The 12,868-nt window shown below is 46.7% G+C and overlaps 1 protein-coding gene across 44 annotated transcripts in view; it reads right to left on the bottom strand.

Moving 5' to 3' along the window:
* The window catches only part of RPH3A (rabphilin 3A), a 334,954-nt gene that overhangs the window by 46,013 nt on the left and 276,073 nt on the right, over window positions 1-12,868 (bottom strand). For 43 of the 44 annotated variants that reach the window (XM_077955194.1, XM_077955204.1, XM_077955172.1 and 40 more), the window contains one exon: window positions 9,309-9,455. In XM_077955194.1, the coding sequence (XP_077811320.1) occupies window positions 9,309-9,337 (29 nt within the window). In that variant the 5' untranslated portion in view covers window positions 9,338-9,455. Of the gene's footprint in view, window positions 1-9,275; window positions 9,456-12,868 lie in introns of all 44 variants that reach the window. The other variant, XM_077955206.1, reaches the window with a different exon arrangement.

Raw genomic sequence — 12,868 nt, 5'->3', positions numbered from 1 at the left:
TAGGGAAAACAAAGCCCTTACCTCTTAGGATTGTTGCAAAGGTAAAATGAGATAGTTTTTTTTAGTTTGTAAAATGCTCGGAACATGGTAACGATTCAGTAATGGTTGCTGCTAATCATTTATTCTGGAAATTTGTGGGTTTTATACATCCCTGTACTCACATTTTTTCTGGGTATCCAGGATGCTATCATCTGCCTGTGAAATCTGTCTTTCTAAAGCGTTTAAAGGGGCTGCATTGATTAGAAATTTATAGGACTCAAGTGCCTATCTCTAAACACACACACACACACACACACACACAGATGACACATGCACCCACACATATACACCCACAGGCATGCCTGTAGAGGCACATGTACATACCGCTATGAGCGTGCATGCACATACACACACACACGCACATGTATGATTAGAACCTACATGCAAGAATACACTTTTACATGGTCTGTACACACTGTGCTCTTGTAGAGAGATCAGATCCAATCAGCTGCCTTCTTCAAGTAAGGTCATAAGCCCAGTGGAGGACCAACCTCTGCTTATTTCTGATGCTCAACCTCCCACAAAAAGTGACCTCAGAAACTGACCTCAGAAACATTCAAGTAACTGCTTTTGAACTTTCCTGTACTGCTGCAACATCTTGATGAATGTTGAGGAAAAGGTTAATGGATGTACAATTGTGCCAGAAAGTAGGCTTCATGTGGTGTGCAGCAGAGCCTGGGAAAGACGCCCTGCACCCTGCTTTCCCCAATGTGATGGGTCTATGTGCCAATCTCTGAATCAGCAGAGGAAACGGCTAAAAGCTGGGATTCCACCAACTCATGGGATGGAGCCAGAGCAGCTGCCTTTAGAAGCAGTGGTTGACCACGATTTCACCATTCAGAAAAACGCAGCAAAGTGGGAGAATGGGTACGATGTCATGTTGTCCTTCTCTATCTTTCTCTGATCTTTGCCTATTTCTCTGTCTCTCTCTGTCTCTCTCTCTCTCACACACACACACACACCTCCCACACCACACCATCAATTCTAGAATCCCTGCTCGCTCTTCACCTCACCCTAATTGCCAAGTAGGGGGATATTACTGTTGAGTTTATTAAAGTTGGCACTTTCTGAAGTCAAAATTGGACCATCTGCTGTGAATGGGGAAATGGCTGCTCTGATGGGGGCTGGCCTGAGGCTGTAATGCCAGGGTCTCTCAGGAATCTGTCCTTAAATGACTGAGCTGCTCCATCAGGAAGCCACACGCTGGCGTGCAGGGCGTGTGCATTTCAGACTCATTAATTCTCCCTGTTGTTTGTTACTGTCACCACCTGGGGAGCCCTAGATCTCAGTCTCCTTGAGGGATTGGTGAATGGGATTCCTGCCTGGGCCTCGGCACTTTGGGGAAAGAGGTCACCTTGGTTCAGAGTTGGAGACGAGGGAGCCAAGAAAGACCACTGGAGGGCTCAGCTGGGCTAGTGCAGTCCATGCTGGGCAAGGTGCTGTGTCATGACAAACCCAGGAACAGCAATAGTTGTGGTTGCTGTTTCTGAGTGTTTACTGTGCCAGGTGCTGTGCTAAGTACTCTGTATGCATTGTTTTCCTTAAGCCATCAACAATCTGGGAGAGAAGCTCTATTATTCACTCCCATTTTACAGATGGGGAAACTAAGGCACACAGAGGGGAACTCACTTGCCCAAGTGTACACAGCTCAAGAGTGGAAGAACTGGATCTGGAAGTTAGGTCCAGCTGCCCAGATGCTAGAACGACATCTTTGTTTCATGTCAGTGCTTTGGTTGGGGTTCTTTCTGACCCCTCTCCCTGCTCTTTCCTGTCATGAAAAATAGAGTTGGGAAAATGTGGTGCTGAGGCCTGAAGGGGCCAAGGGTCACTGTGGTAAAGAGGAATGAACTGTTCAACTGAATGAAGAAACATATGAAACGATCAATTAACTTCGATAAATGTTTGAGATACCCTGTAATTACTTCTCTGAATCCCCAAAATCGTCCATCAATTGCCTTTCCCACCTGTACTCCCCAAAACCAATAGGATAAAGTGGAAAGACAAATTCAAGTTCAAAGTCTGGTTTGGCCACATAAAGGCTGTGTGCCTCTGGGCAAGTGGCTTAACTTCCCTGAGCTTTGGTTTACTCAGCTGTAAAGCAGAGATGATTGTCTGTCTCTCAGCAAAGACATTATGAGGATTAAAGGAAATATATGATATTTGAAAGTTCCTAGCACAGGGCTTGGAGATAAATGTTTGTTCCTCTATGGAATAGCAGAATAGGAGCCCAATCCTGGAGCCAGCCAGCCTGGATTTATAATCCCAGTCCCACCACTTATTAAGTGTGTGACTCTGGGCAATCTGCTAAACCTCTCTGTTCTTCAGTTTCCTCATCTGTGAAATGGGAATGATTGTAATATATTCTATTGCATAGGATTCCTGTGAAGATTACAAAAATGAATCTACATAAAGCTCTGAGCACAGTGCTGGCACATGATGCCAATAAAAGCGGTTTCTTATGATTATTTTGCTAGAAGTTGAGTATGACTGCAAGAAAAATCGCAGTCCATTTCATCTCCCATTCCTTCTCCACCAACAAAAGGGCTAGAGCAGTGGTTCTCAACAGGGGTGACTTTGCCCCTCGGGGGCATTGAGCAGTGTCTGGAGACATTTTTAGTTGTCGCAACTGGGTAGGGAGTTAAACCAGGCATCTTAGTGGGTAGAGACCAGAGATGCTGCTGAACGGTCTACAATGCAAAAAACAGCCCCCACACAAAGGATTATCTGTCCCCAAACATAAATAATGCTGAACTTGAGAAGCCCTGGGCTAGAGAGATTTGAAGACTACCCCGTCCAACTTCCCATTTTACAGATGAGGTCAGGGAGGCCATGAGAGAGGCTGTAAGGGTAAAGTGATTTGATAAGCATCTTAGTTGGGTTTATGGTTCACTGAGTATACATTATTCATTCAACATGTATTTATTCTCTCTTTTATGGCAGGCATCGAGCTAATTAAGGAATCCAGAAAACTCCAGAAAACTTCTATTTTGAGCTTTTTTTTTTTTTTTTAGACAGTCTTGCTCTGTTGCCCAGGCTGGAGTGCAGTGGTATGATCTAGGTGGCTCACTGAGACCTCTGCCTCCCGGGCTCAAGCAATTCTGCTGCCTCAGCCTCCCAAGTAAAAAAATCTTTGCTTTTGTATGAAAAAAGAAAAATTCCCCAAATGTCTTGATTGGGTCAAGTTACTTTCCTAAATGTGTTGCACGTCTTTTCTTTCTTTCTTTTTTCTTTTTTTTTTTTTTTTTGAGACAGAGTCTCGCTCTGTCACCCAGGCTGGAGTGCAGTGTCACGATCTCGGCTCACTGCTACCTCTGCCTCCTGAGTTAAATGATTCTCATGCCTCAGCCTCCTGGGTAGCTGGAATTACAGGCATGCGCCACCACACTCAGCTAATTTTTGTATTTTCAGTAGAGATGGGATTTCACCATGTTGGCCAGACTGGTCTCAAACTCCTGGCCTCAATTGATTCCCCCGCCTCAGCCTCCCAAAGTGCTGGGATTACAGGCATGAGCTACTATGCCCAACCGTATTTTCATCTTATACAAACAGATTCTATAACATGTTAGGGCTAGCTGGACATTGGAAAAAGCACTGGTCCAATCCCTGAGAAAATTGAGGTACTACTCAATAATTCCCAACACTGGGGGGTTCAGAGTTCCCCCAGACTTGATGAAATCTATGTTTCTTGAGAAAAAAATGTACATAGACACATACGTAAATATGTTGATATTATCAGAATGCCCCCAAGTCCCTGATCCCATCCATAGAAGGTTTAAGACTTTAGGTTTAAATGTGGGAGAGGAGTCCTCCTTTAGAAAGAGGAGAGTATGACCTGGCTTATGGTCGGCTTGTCAAGCCATAGGACAGATGTCTGCCTAATTAGACGTAGCAAGTTCCAGGCATCATTATTCACTTCTCCCTCTGTCCATATTTTGGAAAAAATATGTGCCAAAAACACAGGGGAAGGTGGAATCAAGATGGGAAGGTGATAGGGGTGCGACAGATCCTGTCAACAACAAGTCCCTCTGACTTCCTCCTCCATCACGGCGTCTGGATGCCAAGGTTAATGACAAATCCTAATTACTTTTTTGGGCCCATCTGTTTAAGGAAGCTCCCCTCGAATGGAATCCACCCAGCTGCCAGTCCCTTCACAGGCAAGGTATATGAGCAAATGCCTTTGAGAGGCTCTGGACAGAGAGAAACAGAATAAGGATAAAGAGGGCCTTACCAATGTCAGGGAGAGAGGTGGAAATGCAAACCAATTTTGGAGGCAAATGTCTAATTCCAAACTTAATACATTCTAAAAGTCTTGTGAGTAACCTAGGTGTGGCTTTGCAACTCACAACGAGGCCCTTTTATGCTCAGGAGAAGTACTCAGCAGCCACGTGTGTCTAGCCTGGCACCTCTGACCACTGCTGATAGGATGAGGGGCGGGCATCTAGGGCGAGCTAGGTCAATCAGAGTTCCTTCCCTGGGAATTTGGGATTGAGACTAAGAGCTATAAAAACTGGGAGGCTCTAGCTAGCATGGCTATATTTTCTAATATGTGGGATGAGAAGTAGGCCTTTCATGAGGCTAGGCTGTGTTCTTGTCCTCAGATCCCTGGAGATATGTATGAACCCTTATATTAAACTTCTCTTTCTGCATAATGAGATAAAGATAGCCACCAGTAATGCCTTCCTCCTCTGCATGCACATGACAGTTATCACATAAGGAGATAGGATCTATTTCCTGTTCTCAATAGAAAGTGATACCTGCCAGTTCCAGACCTTACTGTTAAGAGACCGGGCAACACCTATCTTTGTTCCCTTGGGATCCAACTGCCATGTAAAGGATCTCAGGCCAGACTAATGAATAAGGAAGGATGAAATGCAAAGAGATGGGCTACCTGAAGAGTACCAAGGTACAGACAGGGGAGTAAAGCTTTATTGTACCTTCCAGCCTGGCCCAACCACCGGCTGAATGCAGCTGAGTGAGCAAACCCAGCCCATGTCCCCTGGAACAGAAAACCTGCCTAGCAGAGCTCTATCTGAATCCTTAACCCATAAAATCATGAAAAATAATACACTGTTTTGCTCTAAGCCACAAAGTTTTGGGTGGTTTGTTATATTGCAATAGATGACTGAAACAACCTAGCTGGAATTAGTTTCCTTTCTTGTAAGCAAAGTGTCCTAACTAATATAGAAAGTCTGTAGCAGTCGGGCATGCAAAATAAACTCTGAAATCCCACTTGGCACTTATATAAGAAATGTGGGGGCAAAATGAGGTTGGTTAATGAGTTTCTCTTCTGGCCATCCTCTCTCCCTCCTGGGATGCTGAAGAGAACAGAGCTGGGTTGTGAGCTAAGTGGTGAGTGAAGATTTAGATTCCTCCTGGCAGAAGCACATGAGCTCCATGGAATGAAGCAGCTCTGGGTTGCTGTGCATGGCCTGGGGCTCCCTGGGGCAGCTAACTCTTGCAAAACTGCCCCAGGGAGGCAATGCTTCCTGGGAAGCCTGAGGGCATTTCTCTCCTGGAACTCTCAGAACCACAGCAGCATGCAGACTAGCCCTGGCAGCTTTGGAAGGTACGGACAGGTTAATAAGAGCTGGAAATAATCATTGGGCCAGCACAGAAAGGGTTTCAGCTTCCAGTTCTCAAAATGTCCCCTCCAAACCTGAGTAATTAAAATTTCCATGCTCTGCAGAGCCTAGGAATTTGGGAACACATCTTCAGGAAAAACATCCGAGACATTTAAGAGCATAGTTCCGAGAGTCAGCCAAATAGGGATGTGTACCTTGCCTGCATATGACCTTGGGCAAATAACCTAAGTTGGCTGAGCTTCAGTTTCCTCACCTGCAAAATGGGGATAATAATAGCTTACTTGACAGGGTTGAGAGGAGCAGTTAATGAGTTAATTCAAATGAAGTTTTTAGACATGGCACATAGTAAGTGCTTAATAAATGACACCCATCATGATGATTATTTATCATGCTTATTAACAGTGATTTCGTAACTCTCCCAGACAGCTTTCACTCAGGTAATAAAAAAGAACATTTAGCATCATGGGGCTGATGTCCAGACCCAGTAAGGGACAGAGCTACATCGGAAATTTTAACATAGAAGGAGCTCATTTACTCTGAGAGGTACAGCCAACAATAGGGTGTGAGGTCCCTCACCAGACACCCCCAAAATACTGTAGAGTCTGCGCAGAAAGAATCCTGAGAAAGAGACTGAGTCATTTGATGGATGGGGAAACTGAGATTCCTAGAGCTCACTAACTGAGATCCTCATGTTCTGCAGTGGGAGCCCCAGTTAGCACCCCCATTTTCAGTTTGGCTCCATGTCTGATGTTTCACTTGGCTTTCATCTGACTCCTCTCTGATCCCTTCCCAGGGAAGTGTGGGTGGAACAGTAATCAGGGCAGGTTTGAGCTTAGAAGACACAAATAGCATTGGGTTTGCCTCTGGCGATGCTACCAGCAAGGGCTGGCTGCAGGCAGGGCGCTGTGGAACAACCACAGCCAGAATCTTCCGGGACTGTCCTCCCCACTCTGGGAAGCCAGGCAGAAAACACTCTGTCTCAGCAAAGGGACATTCTGTCACCAAAGACTTGGCCCAAGCTCCCCTGGAAGCCTCTCAAATCTCCTTCAGGGGAAGCCAGGGGCTGCTAGAGTTTCAGGACTTGCCAAACAGGAGTCTCAGGGCAGACTTCTAGAACAAAGGCTTCGGCTAGTGTCAACAGTGAGCTTTCTCTTAAAAAAACAAACAAACCTCACAATTAAATAATTGCCACTATTTATTAAGCATGTACTTTGTACAAGGCACCATAATAATCCTTTGCATGCTAATTAAATACTCGCCCAGATGTATGTGATAATGTTATCCCCATTTTGCAGATGAGAAAACTGAGGCACAGGGAGGTAAAGTGGCTTATCTAAGGGCACACAGCGGGTAAGTGGCAGAACTGGAATTTGGATCGAGGTCTCCCTGACTTGGCAACCCCAGTTCTTAACCACAATGCTCTGCCACCATGTCACCAGGTTGGTAGGGAGAATACAGCAGGACATTGAAGATAAAACAGGGACCCCATTTACCCTGTTCTATATCATTTAAGCTGGGATCTGCTCAGTCCACAAAGACCTGCTTAACCTGACCCCCAGAGGCAGCCCAGTGGCCATGTTGATACAACAGGGCTTGGCATGCCTGGCTGCAGTTGATTGGACAAGGGATAGTATCTGACATAAGACAGTCAGAGTACTTTCCCTGGGAATTTGGACCCTGGATAAGACTATAAACCCCCAAGCCTCTTGGCCACAGGCAATGTAGAAAGAAGTTAGGAGACAGCCTCATCTTCCATGTTCATTCATTCACTCACAAATATTTTGCTGTGCACCTGTTATACACCAGGCTTTGGGAATACAGCAGTGAATAAAACCAGCAAAAATATCTATCCTTAGGAATCTTAATCTGGTGGGGAGAGACATACAATAGTTAAAGAAAATATGTGAAATATAAAATGTGATAGCTGGTGATAAGTGCCACGCAAGAAAAAGGTTGAGCAGAGTTCTTGTTTTCACTGTTTACCTTTAACATACATACATTTCCTTCCCTCATGACTGAGGCCCATCATTGTATGAAGACACACACATATGCACACACACACATGCACACACATACATGCACATGTGCACACACACATGCACATACACGCACACACGCATGCATACATGCATACACACACGCACACACACTGCCAGCCTGGAGAACTTTCCACTCCTGAAATATCTTTTAAAAAGCAAAGCAAAATAAAAACCTAACCCCATCAGCAAGCCTCTCAGACCCATCTGCTTGGTGACCACCTGAGGAGGCTGACAGAGGGTCAAGTGTGAAGCTGACACATCCTGTGACACATCCTGAGGTTTGTTTGTCACTTGTCAACAACACCTCTGATTTCCCCAGCCTGCCCTAAGTGCAATTATCTGGATCGAATCAAAGGCACCCACTTCCTACATCCCCAGAGCATCATTTTCCATCCAAGAACCTCGTTAACCCCTGGCTGAGGGACTGGATAGGGAGATCAGTGGGCACCTCAGTGCCCAAATCTGTTGTAAGCAGTTGGCAATGGCTGCCCCCGGCAGGAGGGCTTGGGGAGGGGCACAGGGTGGTGGTGGTGTCCCAGCATCCTGCCTTCCCATTTCCTGTTTGATATTTGGATCTAGGAAGACTACTCCAATGGCCTCTCTGTATCCCGGCAGCCAAAGTCTCCATTTATACCAAAAGCTCCCCAAACACATACCCTCACCCCCTTCTCTAAGTTATTCTCCCTCCCTGATGATGCCCCACATGTTCCCCAGTCCCCCAGCTCCAGCCCACACCCATGGCACTCCTTGCTCTCTGGTATTGTCCCTGCTCATTGATTTTGTCACTCTCTTCCACTCATCACACATCCTTCTTATAAGCCTTGCTTCTCTCCCAAACATGTTTTCATTATCCCCTCCCTCTGAGCCCCACTTTCCCCTCCTTCCTACCATTTATCAAACACATAGTGCCACCAGAGCCTGGGTCAGGAACTGTGCATGCATCATCTCAATGCTTACAAGAGTCTTATAGGATAATTACTGTTATTTCCCCCATTCTGCCAGTGAGCAAACTGGGGCTCAGAGAGGTTAAGCAACTTGCCCAAGATCCACAGTAGGCAAGTAGGGAGCTGGCATGGGACCCCGGGTTCTTGGAGTCCGGACCCATCAGGTTAACCTCTGCTTCCTCACTCACATGCTGTCTGACCCTTATAGGACTGGTTTCTCCAATTGTCTTATATAACTAATTTCAAACATGCTCTCTCTTTTACACACTCTTTTTTACCTACTCTCTGTCCTCCTAACCTTGCCTTCAGCTGTACCTTCTGACACCCACATGGCTCTCATTTCTAGAACACATCCCTATGCAGCTGTGATTAGCTGAGACACCTCATGCTCACACCCACCCCACTTCTTGAAGCCTCCAATGACATCTCCCCTTTCCCTATCACAATACCCCTCCCCCTGCCCCTTCTTCAATGCACCCTCAGGCAAGAAACTCCTCACTCACAGCCCACTCTCTCCTCTAGTCCCTTTTCTCTTCTCCCAACTCTCCCACCTCATGCAACAAAGATCCCACGTCTGCCAGTGGGGAAGTCGGAGGGGGTGCAGGGAGGTGGCCCCATAAGTCACAAATGGCAAAGCCCAGAGGCAGCCCAGCACACCCTCCTGCCTTAGCGGCTCTGGGGTGAATGGGAAGTGTAAGCCTCACCCGATTCGCTCCTGCTCCATCTCTTCCATTTTCTCAGCTCGAGCAATCACCCTGTTGATGATTTCTTTCTCCTCATCGGTCAGCTCTTCCTGCTTCCTCTGCCTGTCAGGCTGACCACTGGGGTGGACGGACCAGCCTGCCTGGAGCCTGAAAAGAAATTTGGGAAGGTGTGAGGGTGGAGGAAAAATAGTAGTTCAAATTCCTGCTAGGAAACTCACTGCCTGGGAAACTGTGAGCAAAAGGATTATAGCTCTCAGGGCCTCAGTCTGCTCCTCTGTGCAATGGGACACACATACTTCCCTCTTAGGCTTCTGATGAGTTTATTTTGCTTATATGCTTAGTACACAGTAGACACTCCATGACATTGTCAAGCAAGCTCATGGAAACCTGGAGAGTAAAGATATTTCAGAAAAGATTCTAGAACAGTAGACTTCTGTCAGCCTGACAGGCAGAGTCTGAAGCCCTGGGTCCCAGGTTGACCACAGCATCTGCCTGGCAGAGAGATGGCTTTTGGGGGCCACAGAGTGTTTTAAAATAAGTTTAAACTGGTTGCCAACTAGGTTGTAAAAATCTCTTGGATTCACATAAATGTCTAGATTTCCAGCCTCAAAGGCTCTTGTAACATTTTGGGTTCTATCTTGTGTTCTTTTTGCCTTTTCTTATCTTTTTAAGCGAACACTGACATAACATCTATTGGTGTCCACATTACCTAATTATCTCTCACACATGCCCACTGTGTGCCCGCATCAGCTTATTATCTCTCATGCAAGTCCCCCGTGTGCCTGCATTACCTCATTTAATCCTCACATCACCCCTACAAGGCAGGGGCTGTTCGTGTCCTTATTTCCTGGTGAGGAGGCTGAGGCAAGGGGAAATTAGAGCACTTGCCCAAGGTTGCGTGGCTGACAAGTGGCAGCAGCAGGATTCAGACCCGAGCATCCTGCATATTTACCCTCCACGAGATGGAAAGAATGGGACCTGTGCCCGGCAGTGGTTCAGAGAATCGGAGGCTGCTGGGAGCAGAGTTAAGGCTGTGGTCTATGACAAATTAGTATCCTCTCCACTAACACCATGGTCTACGCCCCAAGGTTCTGAGGTGTATCACTGAAGCGGAAGGCAGGGTTGAACACTGCTAGAAATTCTTGTCCCTATGAGGGAAAAAAATCAGGAACTCTGAATCCTCAGGAGCCAGCCCTGCATTAGCCGCCAGCCTTGGTCCCTTCTGCTAGCCTAACCACAGCAGCAGGCATGAAATTGCCTTTTGACATTGGAGGCTGGAAATTAAAAGCCCATCTTCCTCCCTCCTCCCCCTCTTCTGCCATCCCCCCACCTTAGCTAGCTTGCTCTGAAGAGCAGAGAAGGAAGAGTTTGAAGGAAAAGGGAAGCAGATGTCTTGGGGCAAGTCTTGTTTCCAGAAAGGGAAGGAGGACGTGGCCTGGAGAAATTCTGCTGGAAACACACCTTGCCTTCCCACATGTGGCCTTGGATGGGACACCTCTGGGATGAGCACATGCTAACACTGCTCAAAACCCCTTGCTCAGAACTCTCCAGTGGTGTCTCATTGACTTAGAATAAAACCCAGAACTAGGCAGAAGTGATGGCTGCACAACATTGTGAAGATACTGAATGCCACTGAATTGTATGCTTTACAGTGATTACTTTTATGGTATGTGAATTTTACCTAAATAAAATAAAATCCAGACTTCTTGCTTATTCTGCAAAGTCCTACCTGGTCTGTCCTTTACCTATCCCTCTGTCCTCATTGCCCCTTGCTCCCCCTGGTCACTAGGCTCCAGCCGCACTGGCCTCTCTGCTCAATCTTAAACACCCAAGTCTTCTTTTTGTCTCAGGTCCTTTGTACTTGCTGTTCCCCCTGCCAGGACACTTATCTCCCTGGATCTTCCCTCTCATCATCCTGGTCTCAGAGAGGCTGTCTTTGATCGCTCATTGCCCTGGTTCACTTTCTCCATTGCACCCGTCTCTAGCTGAAGTTATCTTTCAATTTTTTTCTTGTTATATATTTATAACCCCTTTATCTCCCACCAGAACATAGATTACAGGATGGCATGGAGCTTGTCTGGCCCTGGTTCTCTATTGTGTCCATGGCATTTAGATCATTCTCTGACAGCAAGTACATAAAAAGAGGTTTTGAATAAGACCTGGTCCCTGGAGGCCAAAGGAGATGTTAAATGCCTAATTATACAGGTGACATGCAGGGAGACTGAAGCAATGGAGGTTACTCATCCTAGAGATTGGGCAGAACTTCTTGAGGAAGTGAGGAGAATTCATTGTGATCCTGGTGAAGATGAAGCTTCAGGGCCCCCTGTTTGCACAGGCACCTCCTGAGGCCCTAGGATGGGCCCTAGCAATGGTCATGTGATTAGGAAAGTTTGCAGAAGCAAGGTGGTTTTCTCTTTTTGATCTTGAAGAGGGCCCCTTAAGTACATAAGCTTTGGGCCCCACAAAGCTATGGCTGACTTCTGCTGAGACCTCAAAGATAAGCTGAAGGGGTGATGGAAGGTAGGGGAGAGATGGAGTCTGGCAAAGGGCACCAAACTTTCTTTGCAAAAGCTGGAGTAGAGCAAGCAGGCAGCATGCTGGAGGGAAAGAAGACCAGTATGATGACCAGCCTCTAGGATGGTCCCCAGAGGTCCCTGCCTCCTGTTATTCATACTCTCCTGTGTGTGGTTCCCTCCCATGCTGAATCAAGGCTGATCCAGTGTGACCAACTAAATACAGTGGAAGTGATGCTGTGTGGCTTCCAAACCATAAAAGACACTGAAGCATCCACCATGGCCAGCCACCTTGTTGTGAGGACACTTAAACAGCTCCGTGGAGAGGCCCACTTGGAGGGGAACTGAGGCCCCCAGCCAACAGCTAGTACCAAACTGCCAGCTATGTGAGTGGCTCCTCGATCCCCTATGAAGCCTTCAGATAACTGCCGCCCCAGGTGACATGTCTGCAGCTGTATGAATGACCTTGTGCCAGGGCTGCCCAGCCAAGCCACCGTCCAATTCCTACTCACAGAAACTGTGAGGGATAATCAATGGTTTCTGTAATTTTAAGCCACTTTTTTGAGATGATTTGTTATCAGATAACTAGGAAACCCAGCCCAGCAGGAGGATAGAGATAGACTGGTAGCACCCACCCCACAGTGTCTGGATTCATGTTCTATTGCTGCATGACACATTCTTACAAATGTAGGGGCTTAAACTAACACACATTTATTTTCTCATAGTTTCTGGGGGTCAGGAGTCTGGGCTTGGCTTAACCGGGTCTTCTGCTCCGGATTTCACAAGGATGCAATCATGGTATGGGCTGGGCTGTGTTCTCATCTGGAGGCTTGAGAGGGGAAGAATTAGCTTCTAAGCAAAAATTCATTGGCAGAATTAATTTGCTCGCAGCTGTATGACCCAGGGCCATGGCCTTTTGTTGGCTGTTGAGAGAGTCCCTACCCCAGGTCCTAGAGGCTGCCTACATTTCCTAATCATGTGGACCTCTCTGATCCCATTGTGTGGGCCACTTCCTTCATCAAGTCCACAAGTAGAATCTCTAGCTCC

The sequence above is a fragment of the Macaca mulatta genome, chromosome 11, assembly GCF_049350105.2.
Source record: "Macaca mulatta isolate MMU2019108-1 chromosome 11, T2T-MMU8v2.0, whole genome shotgun sequence".
NCBI classification, from domain to species: Eukaryota; Metazoa; Chordata; class Mammalia; order Primates; family Cercopithecidae; genus Macaca; species Macaca mulatta.
This window is presented reverse-complemented; position numbering and strand designations above follow the sequence as displayed.